Source organism: Gossypium raimondii, chromosome 10 (assembly GCF_025698545.1).
Source record: "Gossypium raimondii isolate GPD5lz chromosome 10, ASM2569854v1, whole genome shotgun sequence".
Lineage (NCBI taxonomy): Eukaryota > Viridiplantae > Streptophyta > Magnoliopsida > Malvales > Malvaceae > Gossypium > Gossypium raimondii.
In genome coordinates this window covers 61293612-61314964 of record NC_068574.1, presented here as the reverse complement: position 1 = coordinate 61314964, position 21353 = coordinate 61293612, and the positions used below count along the sequence as shown (strand labels likewise).

At 32.3% G+C, this 21353-nt stretch overlaps 2 protein-coding genes and 1 pseudogene across 2 annotated transcripts; 1 reads left to right on the top strand and 2 right to left on the bottom strand.

Annotated features, from left to right (window-relative positions):
* LOC105778283 (PHD finger protein ALFIN-LIKE 2-like) lies at positions 1-3367 on the bottom strand (annotated as a pseudogene).
* A 925-nt stretch (positions 3368-4292) lies between these two features.
* Positions 4293-9084, bottom strand: LOC105777854 (protein SMAX1-LIKE 6). Its single transcript, XM_012601349.2, has 3 exons — positions 7764-9084; positions 6267-6513; positions 4293-6161 (listed from the first exon to the last, which is right to left on the bottom strand). Exons 1-3 carry the CDS (start codon positions 8936-8938, stop codon positions 4566-4568), a joined length of 3018 nt encoding a protein of 1005 aa, XP_012456803.1. The 5' UTR covers positions 8939-9084; the 3' UTR covers positions 4293-4565.
* A 9037-nt stretch (positions 9085-18121) lies between these two features.
* Positions 18122-19091, top strand: LOC105775741 (F-box protein KIB4). The gene is made up of 2 exons (XM_052622581.1): positions 18122-18174; positions 18263-19091. Exons 1-2 carry the CDS (start codon positions 18122-18124, stop codon positions 19089-19091), a joined length of 882 nt encoding a protein of 293 aa, XP_052478541.1.
* Positions 19092-21353: the final 2262 nt, after the last annotated feature.

The window sequence follows — 21353 nt, the reverse complement described above, 5'->3', positions numbered from 1 at the left end:
TTGAGGTCGAAGAACATGTGTATTAGAGATCATTTTTGCTTTTATGCATCATCCTAAGTATCCACTTGAATCCGAAACATGAAAAATGGAAGACAAAGCCTAACGCATCATCCATTTCGTATACCACACTACGTGTCATTCATGTAAAGTACTGAAATTTAAGGGAGGATTTCAATTTTACGACAAACATCGGTGAATATGGATCTGTCCCGTCCCTCCATTAGCTGCTACTGCCTAGCCTTCTTTTGGCAAGATGGGCATTTGTAAACCTTAATCATTTCCGCCTTGGCTGGTGTTATCTTAACGCACTTTCCATGGTACCATCGTTCACAGTTATCGCACCCAATCCAAAACTCGTCTGAATTGTAACCTCCACCACAGCTACCACAAAAGGTATCACCTTGCTCCTCTTTGTCATCCTCATTCGGCTAACTTGGGATTACTTCTTGGTTGACCATCGATTGACCTCTGAAAGACCAAAATTCAAGCAAGTGAAAAGACGATGATGACTGTATTAGCAGTTTGCATTGCTTCCATCAACATTCTTGTGGATCGAGGGCTACGTATATTCACCTTTGTGCTGTTTCGTGATTTGCTTCCACTCTCCACTGTGGGCTTGTCTTTCACAGGCTTCTGTCCAGTTACAACTTCGAAGACGGTAGGAAGATCATTCATCATGCTAAATAAGCGCTTCCTGTTGAGTGAAGGGCACAAAACTCATGATTAATAGTTCTATAAGAAAACGATTCAACAGAGAGAGTGTTTGCAAAAAGGTCAACATGATAGGCTATGTGGCTTGGACTCTTTATTTTTCTTGAAGTACTTGTGTCTAACAGATGGGTATAGGGATATGACCAGTAAATACATGGAAAAACTTCAAAAAATCTAACCATAAGCGTATCGGGTGCATATCTGTATCTGACAAAGACACACGAGTCCAAGGAACATAGATTGTAGTTATTTAGGAACTAGAGTAATGCCTACAATTACAAAACAAAGAAATGTGAAAACCAAGAAAGGCAGGCGCCAAAACTACCAGTATAGGAATCCTAAACAACTAAAAGCTTCGAAGGACCGTGATTCCCCCACAAACTCCGATAATGTCAAAGTGAATATTAAGTAAAAAACCAACCATTTAAATGCTAAACGTCTTAAATCGATTATATCATTAGTGATAATAGTACATAGCATTTATTGGAATAGAGTAGCATTCACAGATTAGTTTGGGGACACCTTCAAACTAGCAACCCCGGTCTACATTAGATAAAAACATAAAGTAATACAATCCTCCCACAAACTCCGATAATGGCAAAGTGAATGTTAATTAATAAACCAATCATTTAAACGCTTAGCATCTTAATTCGATTAAATTACTAGTCATGGTAGTATGTGGCATTTAGTGAAATAGGGTAGTATTCACAGATTAGTTTGGGAACAACCTTCGAACTAGAATCTCGGGATAGAAGATGAAAACATCAGATAAAAAGGCGAAAGTGGTCTATACTCGAAAGGATCCATGAGATTGAGATAGAAGGTATTCATCTCCAGATTCACACCTTATTATCCAAGGAATTACTCCACCAAGGTATTCATCTCTGCTGTAAAAAAGGGATGTCTAGTTCGGAATAAATATGTCATCAACCAGCTAAAATTTAATGAATGTAAACCACCTCAAATATAATACTAATGGCTTCATGCAATTATAACAGTACCAGGTTTCAAAAACTCAAAATATCAAGTGAACAACATCGTCAAATTAACAGTCTACCAATTTCTGAACTAAACTATGAAGTCTACAGGGGCATACGAAAACTCATAGAAAACCATAAATTCATGGATTTATATCCAATAAAGAAGAATCGGAAATTTTATTAAATCCCAGTTTGTAACATACACTTCATCATTGTGGCAGTCCCACATTCATGATATATTTCATAGAATAAATTCCACCAAATAAGGGAACATTTCTTCCAAGAGAGGCCGATATACATATCAAGTATTCCAAATTAACACCAATTTCACTATCCCGATGGTTTAATTTTTCAAATTCCATCCTCACACTATTCTCCGTTCTCATTTTTCTTGTATGTGAAGTCAAATAATTCATATACTAATTCTTTAGTACAAGAGGCTAAAACAGAGGTAATAAGCACAATGTTGGACTAAAAAAAGAACAATTGTAATTCAAGTTGAGAGAAGACATATGCGAGAACAACGTACCTTTCGTTGCGATTAAGGCGAGCACCAAAATAGAATGCCACAGAAAGCAACCAACAATCACTATGCACAGCAACTAGCGATAGCCAGTCTTTCTTATTCATCCCATCTCTTGCAAAATTAATACCCAAAGCTGGCTCGGGGAGCTCCGATGGAACTTCCTCTGCCGGTAAAGCTACCTCCCATGCCTCATTTGGGTGCCCATACAAACACAAATTCTCCTTATCTGAGAAACAGCAAAATAAAGCACTTCGATAAAGAAAACCAAAAGCTGCAACCAAAAAATCATGGATTTCTAAAGACTATAAAAAGAACAACTCGGAACTTGATGCTCAACTTAATTTGACATCCATAACAAAGATCCTTGAAATCTCAATGGCAAGAAAACAAATTCGCATCTAAATCGATCGGCCGAGGTTAAAACCATGAACCAAAGTCCTATAACAAAACTTTTCTCTTTCAAGTTCAGTCAACTTCCTATACTAAAAAGCAACTCCATCGCAATTTTACCTCAAATCAAAGTAAAACACTGAAAATCGAAGTAAAAACTTTGAAGCAGTTGAGAAAAATTGCATTCAAGGGGAAAAAATCGAATCCGCTCGATCCAATCACCTAGAGACTACTTAGCTCTCACTTCAAAATTCAAATTAAACGCATCGCAAGTAAACATAAAGTTCATCTCAACTTTCCCGTCAATTTTCTCAGTAAACAAGCAAAGAAAAAGTAGAAGAAGCGAAACTGACCTGGATCGCATTGCGAGTAGAAATCATCTACATCTGATCCAAAACAACACGATAACATAAAAAAAAAAAACGAAAAAAAAGAGAAGAAATTCAATAACTCAAAATTAGGCTTTACGGAAGCAGGGGGAAATCAAATACCGTAAGTGAGAGCACGAACGAGAGCAGAGCGTCGAGCGTTATAGTCTTTGAAGATCTCTTCAACAGTGCGAAGACTAGACGAAGCCATTAATTATTATTTTTTAAATTTCTAAAAGTAATTTTCTTTAATTCCCAACCAAAAAAAAACCGATTAATTATGAAAAATCCAAACTTTAATTCAAAGAGTAAAAAAAATAAATTTAGAAAAAAAATAAAGAGTTTTTGAAGCTCAGTTGTACGGAAACAGACAAGAGAGGAGAGAAAGAAGATAGAGGAGGATTTGTCTGTATATTTAACTGTCAGCAAAACCAAACAAAAATAGGTGGATTTGTTTTGGTTAAAGTATACTTCAAGTCCTTCTACTTTTTGTAAATTTGTAATTTAGTCACTTTATTTTTATTTCCAAAGTTTCGTCCTTCTACTTTTCAATTTCCAAAATTTAGATGGAATTATTAATAAAATTTAATTTTAAATAAAAAGTTTAATATATTATTTGGTATTCGAGTTTGAAACTCTTTTTAATATAGCACGTGTGTTATTTTTGTTATTCAATTTGTATTTGATGAAAGTATATATTTTGAAGGTAACGTGTTAATTTTTTAGTATTTAATTTGGGTTTTAGGATTGATTTTACTAAATTTTATCAGCAATTATTAGATTTAATTTTTTATGATTTTGTTAATATAATAAATTTAGTGTTAATTGTGAATTTATTTAATTTTGCATTTAATTTGTCAAATACAATCCAATGAATGTGATTCAATTTATGTTTTAGTGTTGAATTGCGAAATTTAATTTCTAATATTATTAGTTAATTATGAATTTTCATCAAATCAACTTTAAAACCCGAATTAAACACTAAAAAGTTAACATTGTTATCTTCATGTACCAAAATATATAACTTTTGCCAAATACAGGTACCACGTTAAAAAAGTGTCAAACCTAGGTATCAAATTATGCATGAAGCCATAAAGAAAATACTTACTTAATAGCTATATAACCAAAAAAGAAGAACTAAGGCTTCGTTTAGTTTTATGATTTAGTCCTTGAACTATATCTATTTTCACACTTCAGTGCTTAAATTTTTTTGTCCACTTTAAAGCGTGAACTATCATTTTCGTTTTAGTTTATCCAAAAATAATTGTCAAGTGACACGTTATTATTAGATATCGGTAATTGAAATTAATACAAATAAAAAAACATTAAATATACAATCTAATTGCAAACTAATACCGTTACATACTATCCATTGAAATTACAAGTTGTGTGTTTTTTTTCATAGTGATGATATCGAGGAAGTTAATTTCGTATATCGGTACTGATTGTATCGGCCAAAACATCGTGTTCCGATAATAAACCGGGACAACCATGGATGATACACCCCACACTAGCACTATTACCATAAGATTATACATGGTACAATGCACAGCCTAAGCATATTAGGAACCTAATTACACTGGATTAGCCTTAGTTCACGGTAATTTTTGGGGGAAGGGAAACTCCAATCGGGTTCTCAGACAGAAAGGCGGTGCGGTCGGGAATGATTTTCACGATAGTGTCAGCGTCGAGGTTGTATTTTTTCTCGACTTCCGAGAATCCCTTGGTGAGAACTTTTGATATCCAGTCTGTCACTACGATCATGTTGTCGTCCGAGAAATATGCGGCTGCTAGTAGTTGTTCTGTGACATTCGGGTCAATCTCTAGAGAACAGTGTGCAGAGTTTATAGACTCGTGGAAACTCCGGTTTATGTTGTCTGATACTTTCTGCGCAAGTGTGTCGAAATCGAATGGCTTGAAGATTACGTTTTTGACGGGTTGGTTGAAGAAATGTTGCAACCAAGGTGCGGTGTTTTCGACGGTTCCGTCATCGGTTTCTTCAGCTGGAATGTTCAAATCTAGATTCCGAAATGGTGTCGGGTTAGTCCGTTTAGCCACTATTTCCGTGATCTCGTGCTTTCGTTTATTCGAAAAGGACTTCCTAGAGATGTCAATTGTGTTGTTGTCATGCTTGATTAATATCTGTAATGGCCAGCCTTTGGCTCTCAATATGTTCTCCTCGGAGTACATCGGTGTTTTATGATGAACGATGACTCGATTTTCCGTATTTAAGGTTGAAGTCGTCACGAGAATTGCATTGTCGGTGCTCACTTCTCTTCCGTGCGAGTCCAAAAGTTTGCCAGTCCGGATAGCCCGTAACAGGCTGCTTAAAACATGAATCTCAGCTTTATCTACATTCTCAAGGAATACAACAGATAAGGGCTTTTTGCTCAATTCCTCAGCAACGTAATTGATCGTAGTCTTCCCTCGAAACTTTAAATCGAAATGCATAACCCCGTCTTCAGAACTTAGATCGATGGAGATGAAATTCTCGCGGCTTCCATAGATTACATCCGCGAGTGCAACAGCAATTTTCTTCTTGCCACACCTATCAGGTCCACTGAAATTCAACCATATATCACCTCTTCGGCCGGCTCCATGACATTTTCTGTTTAGTGCTCGACCGTTGGCTACCGTTTGGCAAATAACACTTGCAGCTTCATCTTGCCAGCCGACTTTCTCAGTGACAGCCTTAAAAAGCTTCTTGAAATAGCTAGGATCAAGCGGTCCACCGAAGTCAGGAGATGAAGAGGATGAGGACTGAGCTTGATGGCACAAGACACTATCGTTAACAAGTGTAGCACGGTTCTGATCTGTCAGTTTCGTCAATTTGTTGCTTGAAGAAACTGAACATAAACCCAATCCTAAATCCGTTGTCACAGAAGTTACAGACGTAGGCGATGTGCGACTAACATTGTCCACACTCGAATTTGATAAACTGCAAGGAGATATGGGCTCGAGCGCCTCAAAGTTGCCTCCATTAGAACGCATAGTAGGCATCTTCGGAAACTTAATGGTTGAGCATGAACTTACATTCGTGTTGTTGCTACAATGACCCCAAGGATTCGGCTTATACACAGTCGACTCAGGGACTCGATGAGTGTGATGAAGGCGCCAGCATATATCATCCCACTTCTTTCGCAACCCCGCTATCTTAGCGTTCAATAACAGTCCATCATCTTTGGTCTGCACTGAAAATAAACCGATCGATATATAAAACAACTCCGGACCGACATTGCCGATATTTAGAGCTAAAGAAACAGAAACGGAAACATAAACTAAGGGACATACCTTCATATATGATCCATTGTTTGCACCAAGCTCGGCCATCTGCAACCAAGAAGGCAAAGCGGATCGGTATTGATCCGCTACTGAAACATTGAATCCTCCCTTTGAAAGTGCAATCACTTCTTGTTTGTATCTCTCGCTGCATAGATGACAGTGAGGTGGTACAGGTTGATACGAGCCGGTTAAAGACCCCTTTGACTCGGACAGCGTTGGAAATAGCCCGCCGAACGGAACAAATGACTCCATCAAACTGTAGTTTTTGGCAATGTAACTATGAGAAATGATCGGAGCTAATATAAAACCAGGAAACAACACATTACACATAATGTTAATGTTTCAAAATATATATTACAGATTATTAACATTTCAAAATTAGTATAAATATAATAAAAATAATTATGACACCATAAAATACATACACTAGACCTATCAATTAAGTGAATAGGGTTCATTTTGAGTCGGATCAATCTAAATCAAGTAAATTCGACTTTTAAATTTTTAAAATCATTTCGGTTCGGCTTTCGTTTTATTTTAAACTCAAGTTTTTTAATTTGATCATTACAAATTAGTTTAAAAATTTAACCAACGAATCTAACCCATTTTTAAAGAATCTAACCAACATAATTTATTCTTTGTATTTTTATAATGTTATTAATTACTTCAAATAGTTAATATGTTAACTTTTCAATTAAAATCTTACATGGTTATACATAATTTGAAAGTGTATTTTTAAATCGAAAAAGTAGAGGGATTAAATTCTTTAAAATAAAGGAGGACTAAATTTTAAATGTATGAAATGTATAGAGACTTAGGGTTATAGTTGTTTGAACGGGATTGGACTGGTCAGGGTACCAATCCGAAGAGAGGAATGAGACAATCGACCCACGAACCAGTATGGACCGATTGAATCATGTTAAAAATTAATTGAATTGATTTTATTATTATTATAATTTTTTAGTGATTTATTTGATCAAACCATACAACCAATAGTCTGATCAGTTTGACCGCTTAAAGTATATTTTAAGTTTCAAAACTTTACTTTATAATTTAACACAAATAAAATTTCAATTCAGCACGAAGCGTGAGAATATGTACTAGTGTTTGCTAATGTCTTGTCATTTAGTTGACTAGTGATGATACATAAAAACATCTCACAAAACAAAGAATAACCTAAACCATCATTACGAAAATAAGAGTAAATTGGTCATTCGATTATGATTTTTTTCTCTTTTGATTATCTAATTATGAAAAATTATAAAATGGTCGCTCAATTATTATTATTTTTCTTTTGGCCCCTCAATTATATTGGATTTTTAGGTGTTTTCATTTTTACATTACACAAAAAAAAATAAATTAGACAACCATTTTATAACTTTTCATGTTTGGGTGATCAAAAAGATAAAAGAAAACATAATTGGATGACTACAAATGCAATTTACCCAAAAATAAAAAAAATTGGCAAGCAAGTGTACATACATACATGTAAATATATTCGTATACCTGGATTTGGGATAAGACCGAGGCAATGAACTCCTAATGACAGTCATGGGCAAAATCTGCAAATCCCAATGTTTTTCGACTGAAGGAAACCTACATATGAACTCCAAATATGTCTGATAACTTGTCGCTGCTCCCAACACATGAACATTCCCTTCATGAACCTGTAATAACCTCGTTAACTGTCCCACTATATAACTAACTCCACCTTCTTCTTCTCCTTCTTCGTTTTCGCCATTGACGAAAGCTTCAAGCCCACCAATATCCACCACATATAATCCGGATCCACCCGTTTTCCGCTCCACGACCCGACCCATTTCTTCAAACTTCGAATCCGCTTCCGTTTTGTTAAACCCATCGTCGATGCACTTCATGATATAATCTCCGATGCTAATTATGTGGAAAATGTCTTTTGATTGGGCAGTGAAATTCGTGAGTGCATCGTAAGCGCATGCACCGACGAGTAGGGGATTCCTCCTTCGCGCTAAAAGTTCAACTATTCTGTTACGGTTTTCAAAATAAGAAGCGAAACCCGGGAAAGGGAAAGGGAAAGTGAAGCCCCGAGGACCCGGATCCGGATTTGGATTTTCGAGGTTGCAGAGGAAGACCGGCGGGCCACGTCGTCGGGGGAATGGGAGATGGTTAGGGAGGGGACAGGTGATTGCGAGCTTGATTTCGGAGCTCCGAAAACCCGCTTCGGCGAAAACCCGACTGACAACCGGGTCATCGAGGATCGATAAAATCAAGTGACAGAGCTCAACTTTGATTGACGAGATATTGGAACCGTTTTGCTGCGATATATCGCGGTAAATGTTGAAATTCTCAGGCTGTTGCCTCCGTTGATTCGCTTGAGATCGCTTTATCGCCGCCATGAGCGAGTTGGAAACGGGCGGATCGTCGGTGAGTTGACCCGAGGGGACTCGGTCGAGCGACACGCTTACACAAAGCTCCAACGCTCTGAACTGGTGTCGGGGTGGGTAAGCGACGTTCCCAGCCCGGGAGCAGGCGGCGCGTAAGGACAACGACGACGAGGAAGGGAGGGAAAGGAGTGCAGAGACGGCGTGTAACGAAGTCGTTTGAGTATGTTCCCTCCGTCGAGCGACTGTTACCGCCTCGTCCAGCGCGGTAGCTGCCTCCGGCGTTAAGCATTGCCGCGCTACACTAATCGGCGTAGGCATCCCCGGCTGCTATCATACAAAGCCCAAAAAAGAAAACAGAACACAAATACAAAATCTTTATTAAAAAATAATAATATTTGTTTGTTTATAACAGAATTGAAGATGGAATTTTTATTTTACAAAAAAAAAATCTATTTTGAGGAAAATAATATGAAATGGGGAAGGAGTATATATATATATATATATATATATTTTATAGGGGAAGAATAAGTGTTGTCCATTTCCATGAGCATCATTGATTAAGATAGCACCTTAAGTTACGGGTTGAATTCTCACTCCATTGGTATAGTTACTTGAAACTCGATTTCGAGCGTATTTAAGTACATAATAACTTTTAATATTTATTTGTTTATAAACACTATTGTAGTGTTTTATCATGATAAAACTCTTTACGAATGATTTCTAATAAATCTGGTAACATCCTTATCTTGACAAATCTCATATATACACCAGAACACGACTAAAAATTAAAAATTAAATCCACTATTGCAGTGAAAGCAGAGTGGGCAAAAGCAAAAACCATAATAGTGTGGGAAGCACCATAGTTTTATAGAAAACGAAAGTGAGCTATAACTAAAAACAAAAGAATAATAGAATAATATTATTGAAGAAGTCGCGACCAACAACTAATCCGAATACCAGTATTACTGTCGACAAAGCTAGAATTTTGTTCAAGAAAATTAAACAATTAAGATTTTTTAGAAGAGGAAAGAAGAAACATTTTTTTTTATAAAAATTAATCTAGGTTTAATTATTTTATTATTTTATTTTAAATTTCAAATTTCATTAAAACTATAATATAAACTTTAAGGATAAATTTGACATTATAATTTTTAACTTATTCCTCTCTTTTTTTCTAAATAATTTAGGAAATAATGATGAGAATCACTAATTTGTTGGTATTTTACTATTTTATGATGATGGGGGTATAAAATGGAGATGCTGTGTCCACTGAGTTGGGAGTGGGCCAAAATATCAACTCAGTGTCACACTCACTCTTTGCTTGCTTACGTATATATATTTCTTTTCAATCTTTTTTCCTTGTCCTGCTTTCGTTTCTTTGTGCTGCCGTGTCGGAATCGGTCCACACAACTGAGTTGACTAAATCGTAATAGAATCCAACTCAACTCAAACCTAAAAAGAAAAAAAGAAAAAGAAAAAACAAAAGCAATTTATATATATTTCAATTTAAGGTTAAAATTCAATTTGGTATTCAAGTTTTTTTATCTTAATTTGGCACGTGAGTTTAGTTTTAATACGTAATTAGTACCCGAACTAAATAATCCAATGAATGTTTGACACGGATACTTTAATAAAAAACACATGTACGTAATTGGAAAAAAATAAAGCTCAAGTACCAAATTAAACATCAAAGCTAAGCTTGCGTGCTTAAATGTGATAAAGAAAACTCAAGTATAAAATTTAAAAGACTCCGATACTAAAGTGAACATTGAAACCAAACTCAAATGTTAAATTAAGATAAAAATTAATTAATCAAGTCGATATTTTTTTTTTTAAACCGAATTGATTGAATCGAACTGACGGTTGTTCCGAAAATATAAATGAACGAAGAAATAAAAGAGGAGATTTGTGGGGTTGGAAGTTGATTAAATTGTAAAAAGGGTGAAAGTGAAAGAAGGAAATGAAAATAACCCTACACCCACCACAACAAAACAAATGCACTCATCGTATTCATCACCTTGGAATATGAGAGAGGCCCATATCATATTTAGGAATAAAGTATTTTGCTTTAAGTCAATATATTTTTTATTTAATTATATATGAACTTGTTTTTTTTAAAATAAATATTATTTAGAAATTATTAATAAATTATCGAAATAAAATATCTATCATTTTTATCCAAAATAACTTTAAAAATATATAATGCCGATTGGGTGTTGGCTCGATTGGCAGGGGCATTGTTGTTAGTGTAGGAGAACGTGGGTTTAATACACTGAAACGCATTATCTTCTTATTTATGGGTTGGGAAAAAGTTATGAGTAGTTCTAGATATTGTGTCAAAAAGAACAAATATGAAAATAATTTATAAAAATAATTTGGTTAAAATATGCCGTGAGTCTCTATACTATTTAAAAATTTGAAATTTAGTTCATTTCTTTTATTTCTAGGATTCTAGTCCCTCTACTTTTCAGATTTCAAAATTCAGATCTAACTATTAAAATTGTTAAACTTATTCTGTTAAATTCAAGTTTATTATAACGTCATTTTTTTAGTTACATTACTACCATGTGGATATTCCTAGCGACGAATCCAGGAGGCTTGCAGGGGCCCCAATCCTTCCTAAAATAAAAAAAAAATCTATTTAGGCTCCTTTATATTTTATAAAATTTTAAATTAGTAATAGTAAAATTGTACTATAGCTCTCCCAAAAATGATAAAAATTTGATTTAATCCTTTAAAAATTATAAAGATATAGACTACTAAAATTGTAAAATTACAATTTAACTATTGTAAAAATATACAATTTAATTCTGGGTCCCCAAAAAATTTCTAGTTCATACAGTCACACCAAGAAATTTAACAAAAAATTAATAGTGTTAACAATTAAATTTAGATTTTAAAATCTAAGAAATAAAAAAAACTAAATTTTTAAAAATAAAAATATATAAATTAAATTTCAATGAAAATAATTATGACATACATTCCAATTTTGTTTTAGAGAGAGAAAGGTGAAAAGGTGTTTGATTTGATGTGTTGATTTTTGTTGTGACCTTTTCAAATTCTTGTCTACAAAATTACCAATTAATAGTCTCCCTCCCCACCCCAGGTGTGACCTAGTCTTTCTTTTATATATATTACTTTACTCTTTTTTAGTCCAATTTTACATTATTTTATTTTTTGTGCCATATTATTAGCACTTTTTCTTCTGATAATCTCACCACATCAATGAAATCAAATCGAAAATATTGTTACTAGACTTGTGAATTGTATGGTGAGGTTTAATTTTGGATTGAATTAAATATGGGTGGAATTAATTATGGGAAAAGTCGAGTAAATTTTATGTTATTGATATATAATTTTAGTATTTTTTTACCTTGAATTTTGAACCCTGAACCCTGAACCTCAAAACTAGAATCTTGAATCCTAAACATTAAATCTCAAACCCAGAACCTTAAATCTTAAATTCCGAATCTCGAATGCTGAACCCTAAACTTTAAACCTCGAATTCAAACTCAAACTCAAACCTTAAACCTTGAACCCAAACTCGAGTTCAAGGTTTGAGGTTTCAATTTGGGAATTATGATTTGAGGTTCAGGGTAAAAAATTATCAAAATTATGTATCAATGACATAGAAAAAATTACTGAAATGTCATTAAATAATTGAAAAGAGATCATGAATAATGTGATGGGAAGGGTTCATAAAATAATTTTTCCATTTTAAAGTCGAACCGAATGACTTCATATTGTTATTTTTTTACAATAAAATCAATTTGAAATGATTTCTAATTCAATATAATCTAAATTTTATAATTGTTTTACATAGCAAAGGAAAAAGATTTTAGGGGAATGAAAAGAAAGGGAAAAAGGGAAAAGCTTTTGTTTTATTATATGGAGCTATTGGCATTGGGTCAGTCATTTTCACATATATTTTTGATACCACACACACATACTCTCAAGTTGGCCTAGAAAGTGGCACAGTGTTTGTCCCTTGGCCACCATTGTTTAATAATGAAAACACTGAAAAAAGTCATAGAAATGAGATCTTGATAGTGAAAGATGGAAAACAAAAGCTAAACAAAGGAATGGGAGAAGAATCTCACAAACCCAATTGAGATCTTTCTTGGGATTTTAGAGTTCAAGTTAGAGTCTCATCATCTTGATTAAATATACTAATAGTAATTTTAGTTCTTTTCAATTATAAAATATTCAATTTAAGCCCTATTTAAATAAAATTTTTACTTCTGACTCTTCGAAATTGAATTTTTAGCTTCGCCCTTGAATCGTCATGTGTAATTTCCATGTATGGGTCTAATATGTGGGTTTGATTTGAATTATTATGGACTAAAAGCAACTTTATTCCTTTCCATTTATAAAATATTCAATTTAAATCCTATTTAAATAAAGTATATCAATGAAAAACAAACATAATTAAGACAATGTTTTAAAAATTTAACAAAACAATGCATTAAACACATCTTTGATTAGCAATGGCAGACAGTGCCCAAAAAAAAAAGGCATTAAAGGGGGAGGAGAGTTGAAATTATTCCAAAATCCTAGAGGCTGCTTCTTTAGGGAACCAAGAACTACACCAAAATAATAATAAAAATATTAGCATTAAAATATTTTAATTTTATATAAAATTTAATATGTAAGAAAACAATATTATATATATATATATATATATATTAAAATATATTCATATCGTGTTTCTATATTGAGATAATATAATTTTTAGCCCTTGAATTTGACAATTAGGTCCATTTTGGTACCTGTACTTTTTTTTTGTTCACTTTGGTACCTAAACTTGACAACTAGATCCATTTTGATTTCTAAACTTGGATTCCGTCAAGATTTGATGATGTGACCAATGTTCTTAGAATATGACTGATTGGTCAATCCAACCGATTGGATCAAGAACTAACCGATATATTAGTCCAAACAAATGGGATGAACTAATTGAATTGAAAATTGCTCAAAACTAGTAAAATTCGAAAATTGAGACAAAAACAGTAGTTGAACATGTTTAATATATTTTTTATAGTTTTTTTATGAATTTTAATGATTTATTTAATTATTGTTAGTTTAGTAGTTGAACTGATCAAACTGATTGAATTGAAAATTAGTGGTCTAATCGTTTGAACCACTGGTCCAATTATAGAACATTGATGTGACACTCTAAAATTGTACTACATTATCACTTGAAAATTAAAAAACGGTAATTTTAAGTTTCTCAATGAGAATCTTTACTGTTGATCATTGTTTTTTCTTTTCTTGTCTTGGCTTTGCAGGGGATCACCCTTGTTTATTTTTATCTTTACTTTACAAGGAATCACCCTTGTTCATCTTTGTCTTTGCTTTGCTGCAAAACAATTCTTCTTTTTTCTTTCTGGTTTTGGTAATTGTGACAGTTGTGGTGTCATCTACCAAATCCACCATTTTGATTGAAGATGTTAAGGATTTCTCATCTTCTGAGTCGAAATTCATTGAGTTGAGCATCTCAACCATGAGCTTTTTGTATTCCTTTTTTGTTTTGGCTTGAGCCAACAAGGCACTAGCATTTTATTTGGGTTGAAGGAATTCTTCAATAGTGTGAGTCGGGGCAGCGAACTTGTATAATCTTGGGTTTTTGTTGAAAAAACTCATCCAAATACTTGATCATATTTTTTGTCATTAAATTTGTCCCACCATTTCATTCTAAAATTTCAAACTAGCAATAGGATTCTCATATATGGATTTTGTTCATAAGAATAATTCTAGAAAACAATCCAAGTAATGCACAATTTTAGGAAGAAATGGGTTGTTTGGTAGATGTGTTTTTTGTCTGGTTCTAGCTGGAATTTGTCAAAGAACTTGGGCCATAAATTTTGATTTTTTACTGGTAAGGTATCAAAAGAAGATGGTCTTAATCAGTTCCTCCATTCTTGAAACCAAATTGAGAATTTGAATTGGGTGACATACTTGAAATATATGAGTCAAGAACGTCTCATATGTTGATTGCTAATAAGGAAGGCATTGTATCAGGATGTTTGATAATCCCAGTATGTAAAAAATAGGTGATGGTCTATTTTGGTGGTAAAGTTGGTTGGGAATTTATTTGGAGAGTTTGGGTTTTCACCCTAATCTCTTGGTCTAAGAATTTTAATTATTTGAGTTGTCAAATGAGTAATAAAATTAGGATCCTTTAGATTTGGGTAATGTTTGAACAATACTGATCTAATTTGAACCAGAATGTTTTCATAATATTGTTGAGTTTTTGAGAGTCTAATGACTTAAAATGTCATCATTTGAAAAGTTTTTTGATAACAATATGTGGAAGTTTTTCAGAAAATTCTTCCTCCATAATAATTTTTTCAAACTATTTGTTTGAAAAGAATTGTGAGAATTTTGTATAGCAATCTATGAAGATGCTACATCTTTTGAAAAACCTCTTGAAGAGATGTTTCTTTTGAGATATTTTAAAGATTTTAGTTTGTGTAAAGCAATCTCTATTTTTTAAAATGTTGATTTACGTTATCACTTGAAAATTTATATAATTTCTTTTAATTTTCAAGTGATAATATGGTATGATCTTAGAGTGCTACGTCATCAAACTTTTATAATTTTCAAATTCAAGTACCAAAGTGGATTAAAAAAATACAGTATAACAATGGATTTAGTTGTCAAATTCAAGGTCAATAATAATATTATCTCTTTTATATTTATATATGTTTTAACGGAGAAAAAATTAAAATTACATTATTGAAAGAGATAAACACAAACCTTAGATATAAACCATAAACCGAATATAAAAAAAAACAATCAACATTCCTCAATCAATAAGTTATTACCTTGAAAAAGTGATGAGATTTGAGTTGAATTTCAATTTTTAATTCCTCAATGGCCTCATCATCGTCAACTCATGATGTATAAGTTTACTTCTCTATTAGCCTTCAAATTATATTTATTTTTCTTTTTCTTTTCATTTTAATACTTAAATTATTTCTCGATTATACTTTATATTAACGGTGTTAAAAGAAAGTAACACATGCAATTAATAAATACTCGTCCTTTTCGAAATTTTATTATGTCATCGGTGATATGATCATTGACCCATGATATGATCATTGGCCATTTATTAACAGATATTGATCAATCTATAGCTGGCATTTATTGGTCGTTGATCGGAGTTGATCACTCATTGATAGATGATCGATTTAATTTTTTTTAAATAGAATGAAATTTATTTAATTTAATAGTTTTATATATTTTATGCTTTGAATTTATATATTTTATATAATTGATGTTATAAAATATTGAATTATTTTAATTTAAAATATTTATTTTTTATTTTTATATAATTAAATATTAGAAATAAAAATATCTTTTTAAATTTTAGCTTTATGTAATTTTTTATTTTTCAGTATTTTATATAATTTTAATTTTGAATAATTTTTAATTGATGTCATGTCATCAATTGACACGCGTAAAAGAATACTACATGTTGTGTTCTCATTGGCTAGGCGTGCCATCTTTTTTTAGTCTCTCCACTATCTTAAAAACTTTTATAAGGCTTTTCTATCACACATCTACGCGGAAATCTAGTTAATCATGTTCTTACTTTAGACATACTAATAAATCCATATTTCGACATTGTAAGGACACTAAAACCATACTTAAAACAATCAAATAAGATTTTCGTCGATTCAATTCTTGGAGTCACAAAAGGAAATTTATACCAAGGTTTATGAATTATCCAAAAGCCGAACACGAGATTGATATCATCTGAAGATTTGAATATAAATATTTTATCATTTCACGTCAGACTGAATTGGTATTAAAGTTTATAAATTATAAAATTTGAAGGGCAATTTATGAAAATAACATATGATGAAATAATTTCATGGCCAAGAACCATTGAGCATATAAATTTTATCTTAAAAGGCAAAGCAATAATGTTATTCCTTTTACATATAAATTCACTTTAATTTCAATACCTTTTTAATTCACCAAATTACATTTCGTGGCTAAATATTCACCAAAACTTTAATTTCTTTTAATATATTTAGGACTAAAAGTTATTGTTGCCAATATGATAAAGGAATAAATTGATGCCAATTTTTATGATTTAGTCCTCCTAATTTACATAATTGGTCTATTTGTGCCCGAAATCCATGTACTCCTTCAACTTTTGAAATTTAGCCCCTAGCTTGTTTGATTTAAAAATTAAAGTCTCATCGATAACACTATTAACTGACTAGTTGGAAAAAAACACAAAATCATGTCAATATAATGAGTTGGAAGGGTATTAATAACGGTATCACATCAAAGTATAAGGGTTAAATATCAAAATTGAACATAATACAAGGACCAAAATCACAATTTCTTTGTTTTTCCAATTGCTTCTTCTCGATTGAAGTGCATATTTCATTAAATTATTGATATGAAAGTGGCATCGAATATGTTCAACGTTTATGTCAACACCATGGTTGAAATATTGCTTTAGTACCCCATTAGTTGTCTCATAAAGGGCTATAAGATAAGACTTCACTCTTTCATTTCTGTTTTTTCATTTTCATATACCTAATTGTCCTTTTTTTCTTCTTTATTTTTGTAAAATATATGATGTACTACACACTGTGCATAACATTAAGTGGTCCACGCATTAAATTTATTTCCCCATTAAATGCACCAATTTGTGATATTTGTTTTTAAAAGTTATTCTAAGCCCAAACAATCAACGCGACTTGAACCCAGGCTACACTTGCGGCGATGAACACCCTTGACCATCAGACCATCACATGGTTGAATTTAAACATTCTTAAGCTTAAATGGAGGAATTTACGAGTGTTGTGGAGGTTTATATATCATATTATTATTTGGTGCATTCTCAATGGAAAGAAAATTACATAAGTTGGGACTAGATGATGCCTAGATTTGTTCATGGGTCGAGCTATCTGTTTAGATTCGAAGGTTTTCTCAAAATTTGAGAGAGTTTGGGCAAAAATATTAGGCTCGAAAAATGGGCTTGGGAAAAATTAGGCCAGTTTAAAATATGGGTTGGGTTTGGACTTGAACATTTAAGGTCTGACCCGACCTATTTTTAAGTTTATAGTATTTTATATTATGTTCTTTTTATGTATTACGTAATTTATAATAAATTAAAAAAATAAACTTATACTAAATATATAATACTTCTCTAATGTAAACATTAAAATAATGTTAAGATAACTATATAAAAAATTTAATAAGTAAAAAATATAAAAGTATTAAATATTAAATTTAAATAATATAAAAAAATTTAAAACAAAATGGGTGAGGCTAAAATGGGTTTGAGTTAGTCTTTTGCAAATATAAGAGCTTGGACAAAATTTTAGGTCCATATTTCAGGCCGAATTGGATTTAGGCATGCATAAAATATGTTAATATCATATTTAGACCCGACTTAATCCATGAACACATTTAATGATTACAAATTATATATTTGTTAATATTGAAGGTGATGTTTTGAGATGCATTGCAGACATGACTAATGCTGCTCGGGATCTCATTCGTATGACCGGAGTTTGTCGATCTTGGCAAGCTTCTCTCGCGAATAAAAGAATCAAATGCCCTATTTGTTTAATGCTAACAGAAGGTTACTACAGTAACAAACATTGTTTCTAGTATATCGGAACCAATCTTCGATGTGTTGTATTTGCCAGAGATACAAGGAACGAGATGTTGGGGCAGTCCTTTCAGTTGGTTGGTAACATATGCTCTTGATTTCGAAACTAGACCGTTTAATCCATTTTCCAGAACTAGAATTCCCCTTCCTTCACTAAGTACTATAGCCGAAGAAGAAGATTGCTCACCTGGAGAATTATTTGAGTACTCTTTACGCAAACTTATATTATGTACAAGTCCTGAAGAGTCTGATTGTATAGTTTTAGCAAATACTTCGGATGGTTGGTTCTTTGCAAAGCCAAGTGATGAAGCATGGACTCTTATTGGTCTTAGTGATCATAACGATTTAGATGATGCCATTTATTTCGAGGGTAATTTTTATGGCCGTCTACACACTGGTGAGATTGTTTTTTGGGAAGCAACTCATCCAAAAGTCGTACGATTTGCCCCACCACCTCCTGATCTGCGATATTTTTATCCAGGCATCATCATTAATTATCTATTTGATTTGGGTGGAAAGCTTTGTATCGCATGTCGCCATGTCGATACTTATTATGTAACAGTTGGATTTGTGATTTTCAAACTAGACATGGACACGAAGAGTTGGGAGAAGATTTATTCATTAGGTGATAGGTCTTTGTTCTTGGGAAATTGCTCCACTTCCGCCATTGCCGCTGCTCATTATCCCGGTTGCAAGCCTAATTGCATTTACTTCTCAGATGACAGTCCGTTGTTGGGTCCAACCACACCCTTAGATGTGGGCATCTATGATTGTCAAAACTTGAAATTAGAAAAACAGAGAGAAATAGTGATTTTCGTGTCCGAATGAAGCCTTTTCCCAAGTCGAAAGACGGTCGAAATCTCCTCCTTTCTCATTATCTCATCTTTGGATCGTTCCATTTCCATACCATCACTAAGATGGCATAATTTAGTGATTCTACTTTTAGATTTATATTGTCTTATTTTAAGTTTTGACTTGGATCAAAGACAATGTTGACAAATTTTGGAGATTGTTGTTTTATTGAGTTTTTTAACCATTCTACAAAACTTGAGAATAACACCATGTATGATAGCGAATGTTTCTATAGTTGAGTGATTCGTGATGTAACTTTTTTTGTTAGGAGACGGCTACAATCTTGTTTTGCTGAAGATACGAGGCCTTTCGGTTGATTGGTAACATGCGACAAAATTCGACTATTTAATCCATTATCTAAAGCCAATCTTCCCCTTCCTTCAGTGTGAAACATTGTTTCTATGGTATATCGGAAGAAATCTTCAATGAGCTTGATTTACCGGAGATACGATAAAGGAGATGTTGGGGCAGTCCTTTTGGTTGGTTTGTAACATGTGGCCTCTATCTCTAAACTCGACTTTTTTTATCTATTATCGAAAGTTAATCCTCCCCTTCTCCAAGTATTATACAAGGTTTCTCACCTAAATTATTATGTACATGTCCTGAAGAGTCTGATTGTATAGTTATAGCAAGTATTTCGGATCATTAGTTCTTTGCAAAGCCAGGTGATAAAGCATGGACTGCCATTGATGTTCATGATCCAAGGCATCCATTAAATGATGCTATTAATTGCAAGGGAAATTTTCATGGCTGTTTAGGCAATGGTAAGATTTTTTATGTGAATCAACTCATCCAAAAGCTGTAGAATTCTCCCCATCGCCTTCGGATTTTGATCAAGGTGTAGTCATCATCAATCATCTATTTGATTTGGGAGGAAACCATTGTATGGCGTGTTGCGGTATCCTACTTCTTCCTTTTATAATTTATAAAATTTTAATTTGATAATAGTAAAATTGTACTTTACCCCTTAAATAATAAAAAATTAATTTAAAATTTTAAAAATTATAAAAATATAGATTATTAAAAATGTGAGATTGTATTTTTACTATCCTAAAAATATAAAATTTAATTGACCCCCAAAACCTTTCTCACTTCACCCCTCCACACATATATATTCATTCAAGGTCAGCTTAGATTTATATTGTTGTTTTATTTTTGAGTTGTAATCTAGTTAACTTAAATTCAGATTGAGACAATGTTGGTTCGGGTTTTATTTTTACGGTGTGCTTCCTTATTAGTAAATTAAAACATATCATGCAACATACACCTATGAATGAAAAAAAAAACACTCAGTAGCTATAAAACAAAATAATATGACACTAAAGGACTTGAATTTAACAAAAAAAAGTATAATAGTCTCTTAAAAGTTTAAACATTTAAAATACTTAAATTTCACACTTTGCTATGCACAAGTTTTATAAAATCGATAAAATTTTAACATTTAAAAAAAAACATACATGGATCAAAATTTAACTTTACAAAAAGTGTAACAATGTAAATCAAAATAAAATATTTGGGCTAATCAATGGCATTGTAAAAAGAGATATCAAATTATCTCAAGTCAAAAATTTAAATACTATTTAAAATATTACTAAAAATAAAATATTATAGGAAATTTACAAACTTACAAAATGAGTAAAGAACAAAAAAAAAAAAGGAAAACAAAAGAGAGAGCGTATTTTATGCATTCTTTCTAGACTCCTTAATCTTATTAATATAAACTATTAAATTAACCCAAAAATGCAGATCATCTTTGACTATATTTTCATTGCATAATGCAACCATGTCGTCTAAATCTCTTAAAGAATCCAACACATTATTTTGACTTATGAGCAAAAAAAATTTCATCCAAGTTGGTTAATTCTTGTACGGAGGCGAAGCCAGAATCTTTTCTAGGGGAGTCGAAATTAAATTTTAATTTTTACGATAGTAAAAATATAATTTCATCAATTGAATAACTTATATCTTTATAATTTTTAAAGGATTAAATTAAATTTTTATCATTTTTAAAGGGGATCAAAGTACAATTTTACCATTACTAATTTAAAATTTTTTAAAAAAATATAAATGACCTATTTAGAAATTTTTCTATCTTAAAAGGGTCGGGCCCCTGCCAGACCCCTTGTAATTTTAGGGGTGCAGCTAGAAAAAATTTTTAGGGGGCCGAAATTAAATTATAATTTTTAATAGTCTACATCTTTATAATTTTTAAAAGATTAAATCAAAATTTATCATTTT

Coding starts and splice junctions, on each gene's coding strand:
- LOC105775741 (XM_052622581.1), top strand. CDS start 18,122: ATGACTAATGCTGCTCGGGATCTCATTCGTATGACCGGAGTTTGTCGA. Junction 18,175..18,262: donor ACCGGAGTTTGTCGATCTTG/GCAAGCTTCTCT, acceptor CATTGTTTCTAG/TATATCGGAACCAATCTTCG.
- LOC105777854 (XM_012601349.2), bottom strand. CDS start 8,938: ATGCCTACGCCGATTAGTGTAGCGCGGCAATGCTTAACGCCGGAGGCA. Junction 6,514..7,763: donor CGGTCTTATCCCAAATCCAG/GTATACGAATAT, acceptor CAAAAACTACAG/TTTGATGGAGTCATTTGTTC. Junction 6,162..6,266: donor ACAATGGATCATATATGAAG/GTATGTCCCTTA, acceptor TTTTCAGTGCAG/ACCAAAGATGATGGACTGTT.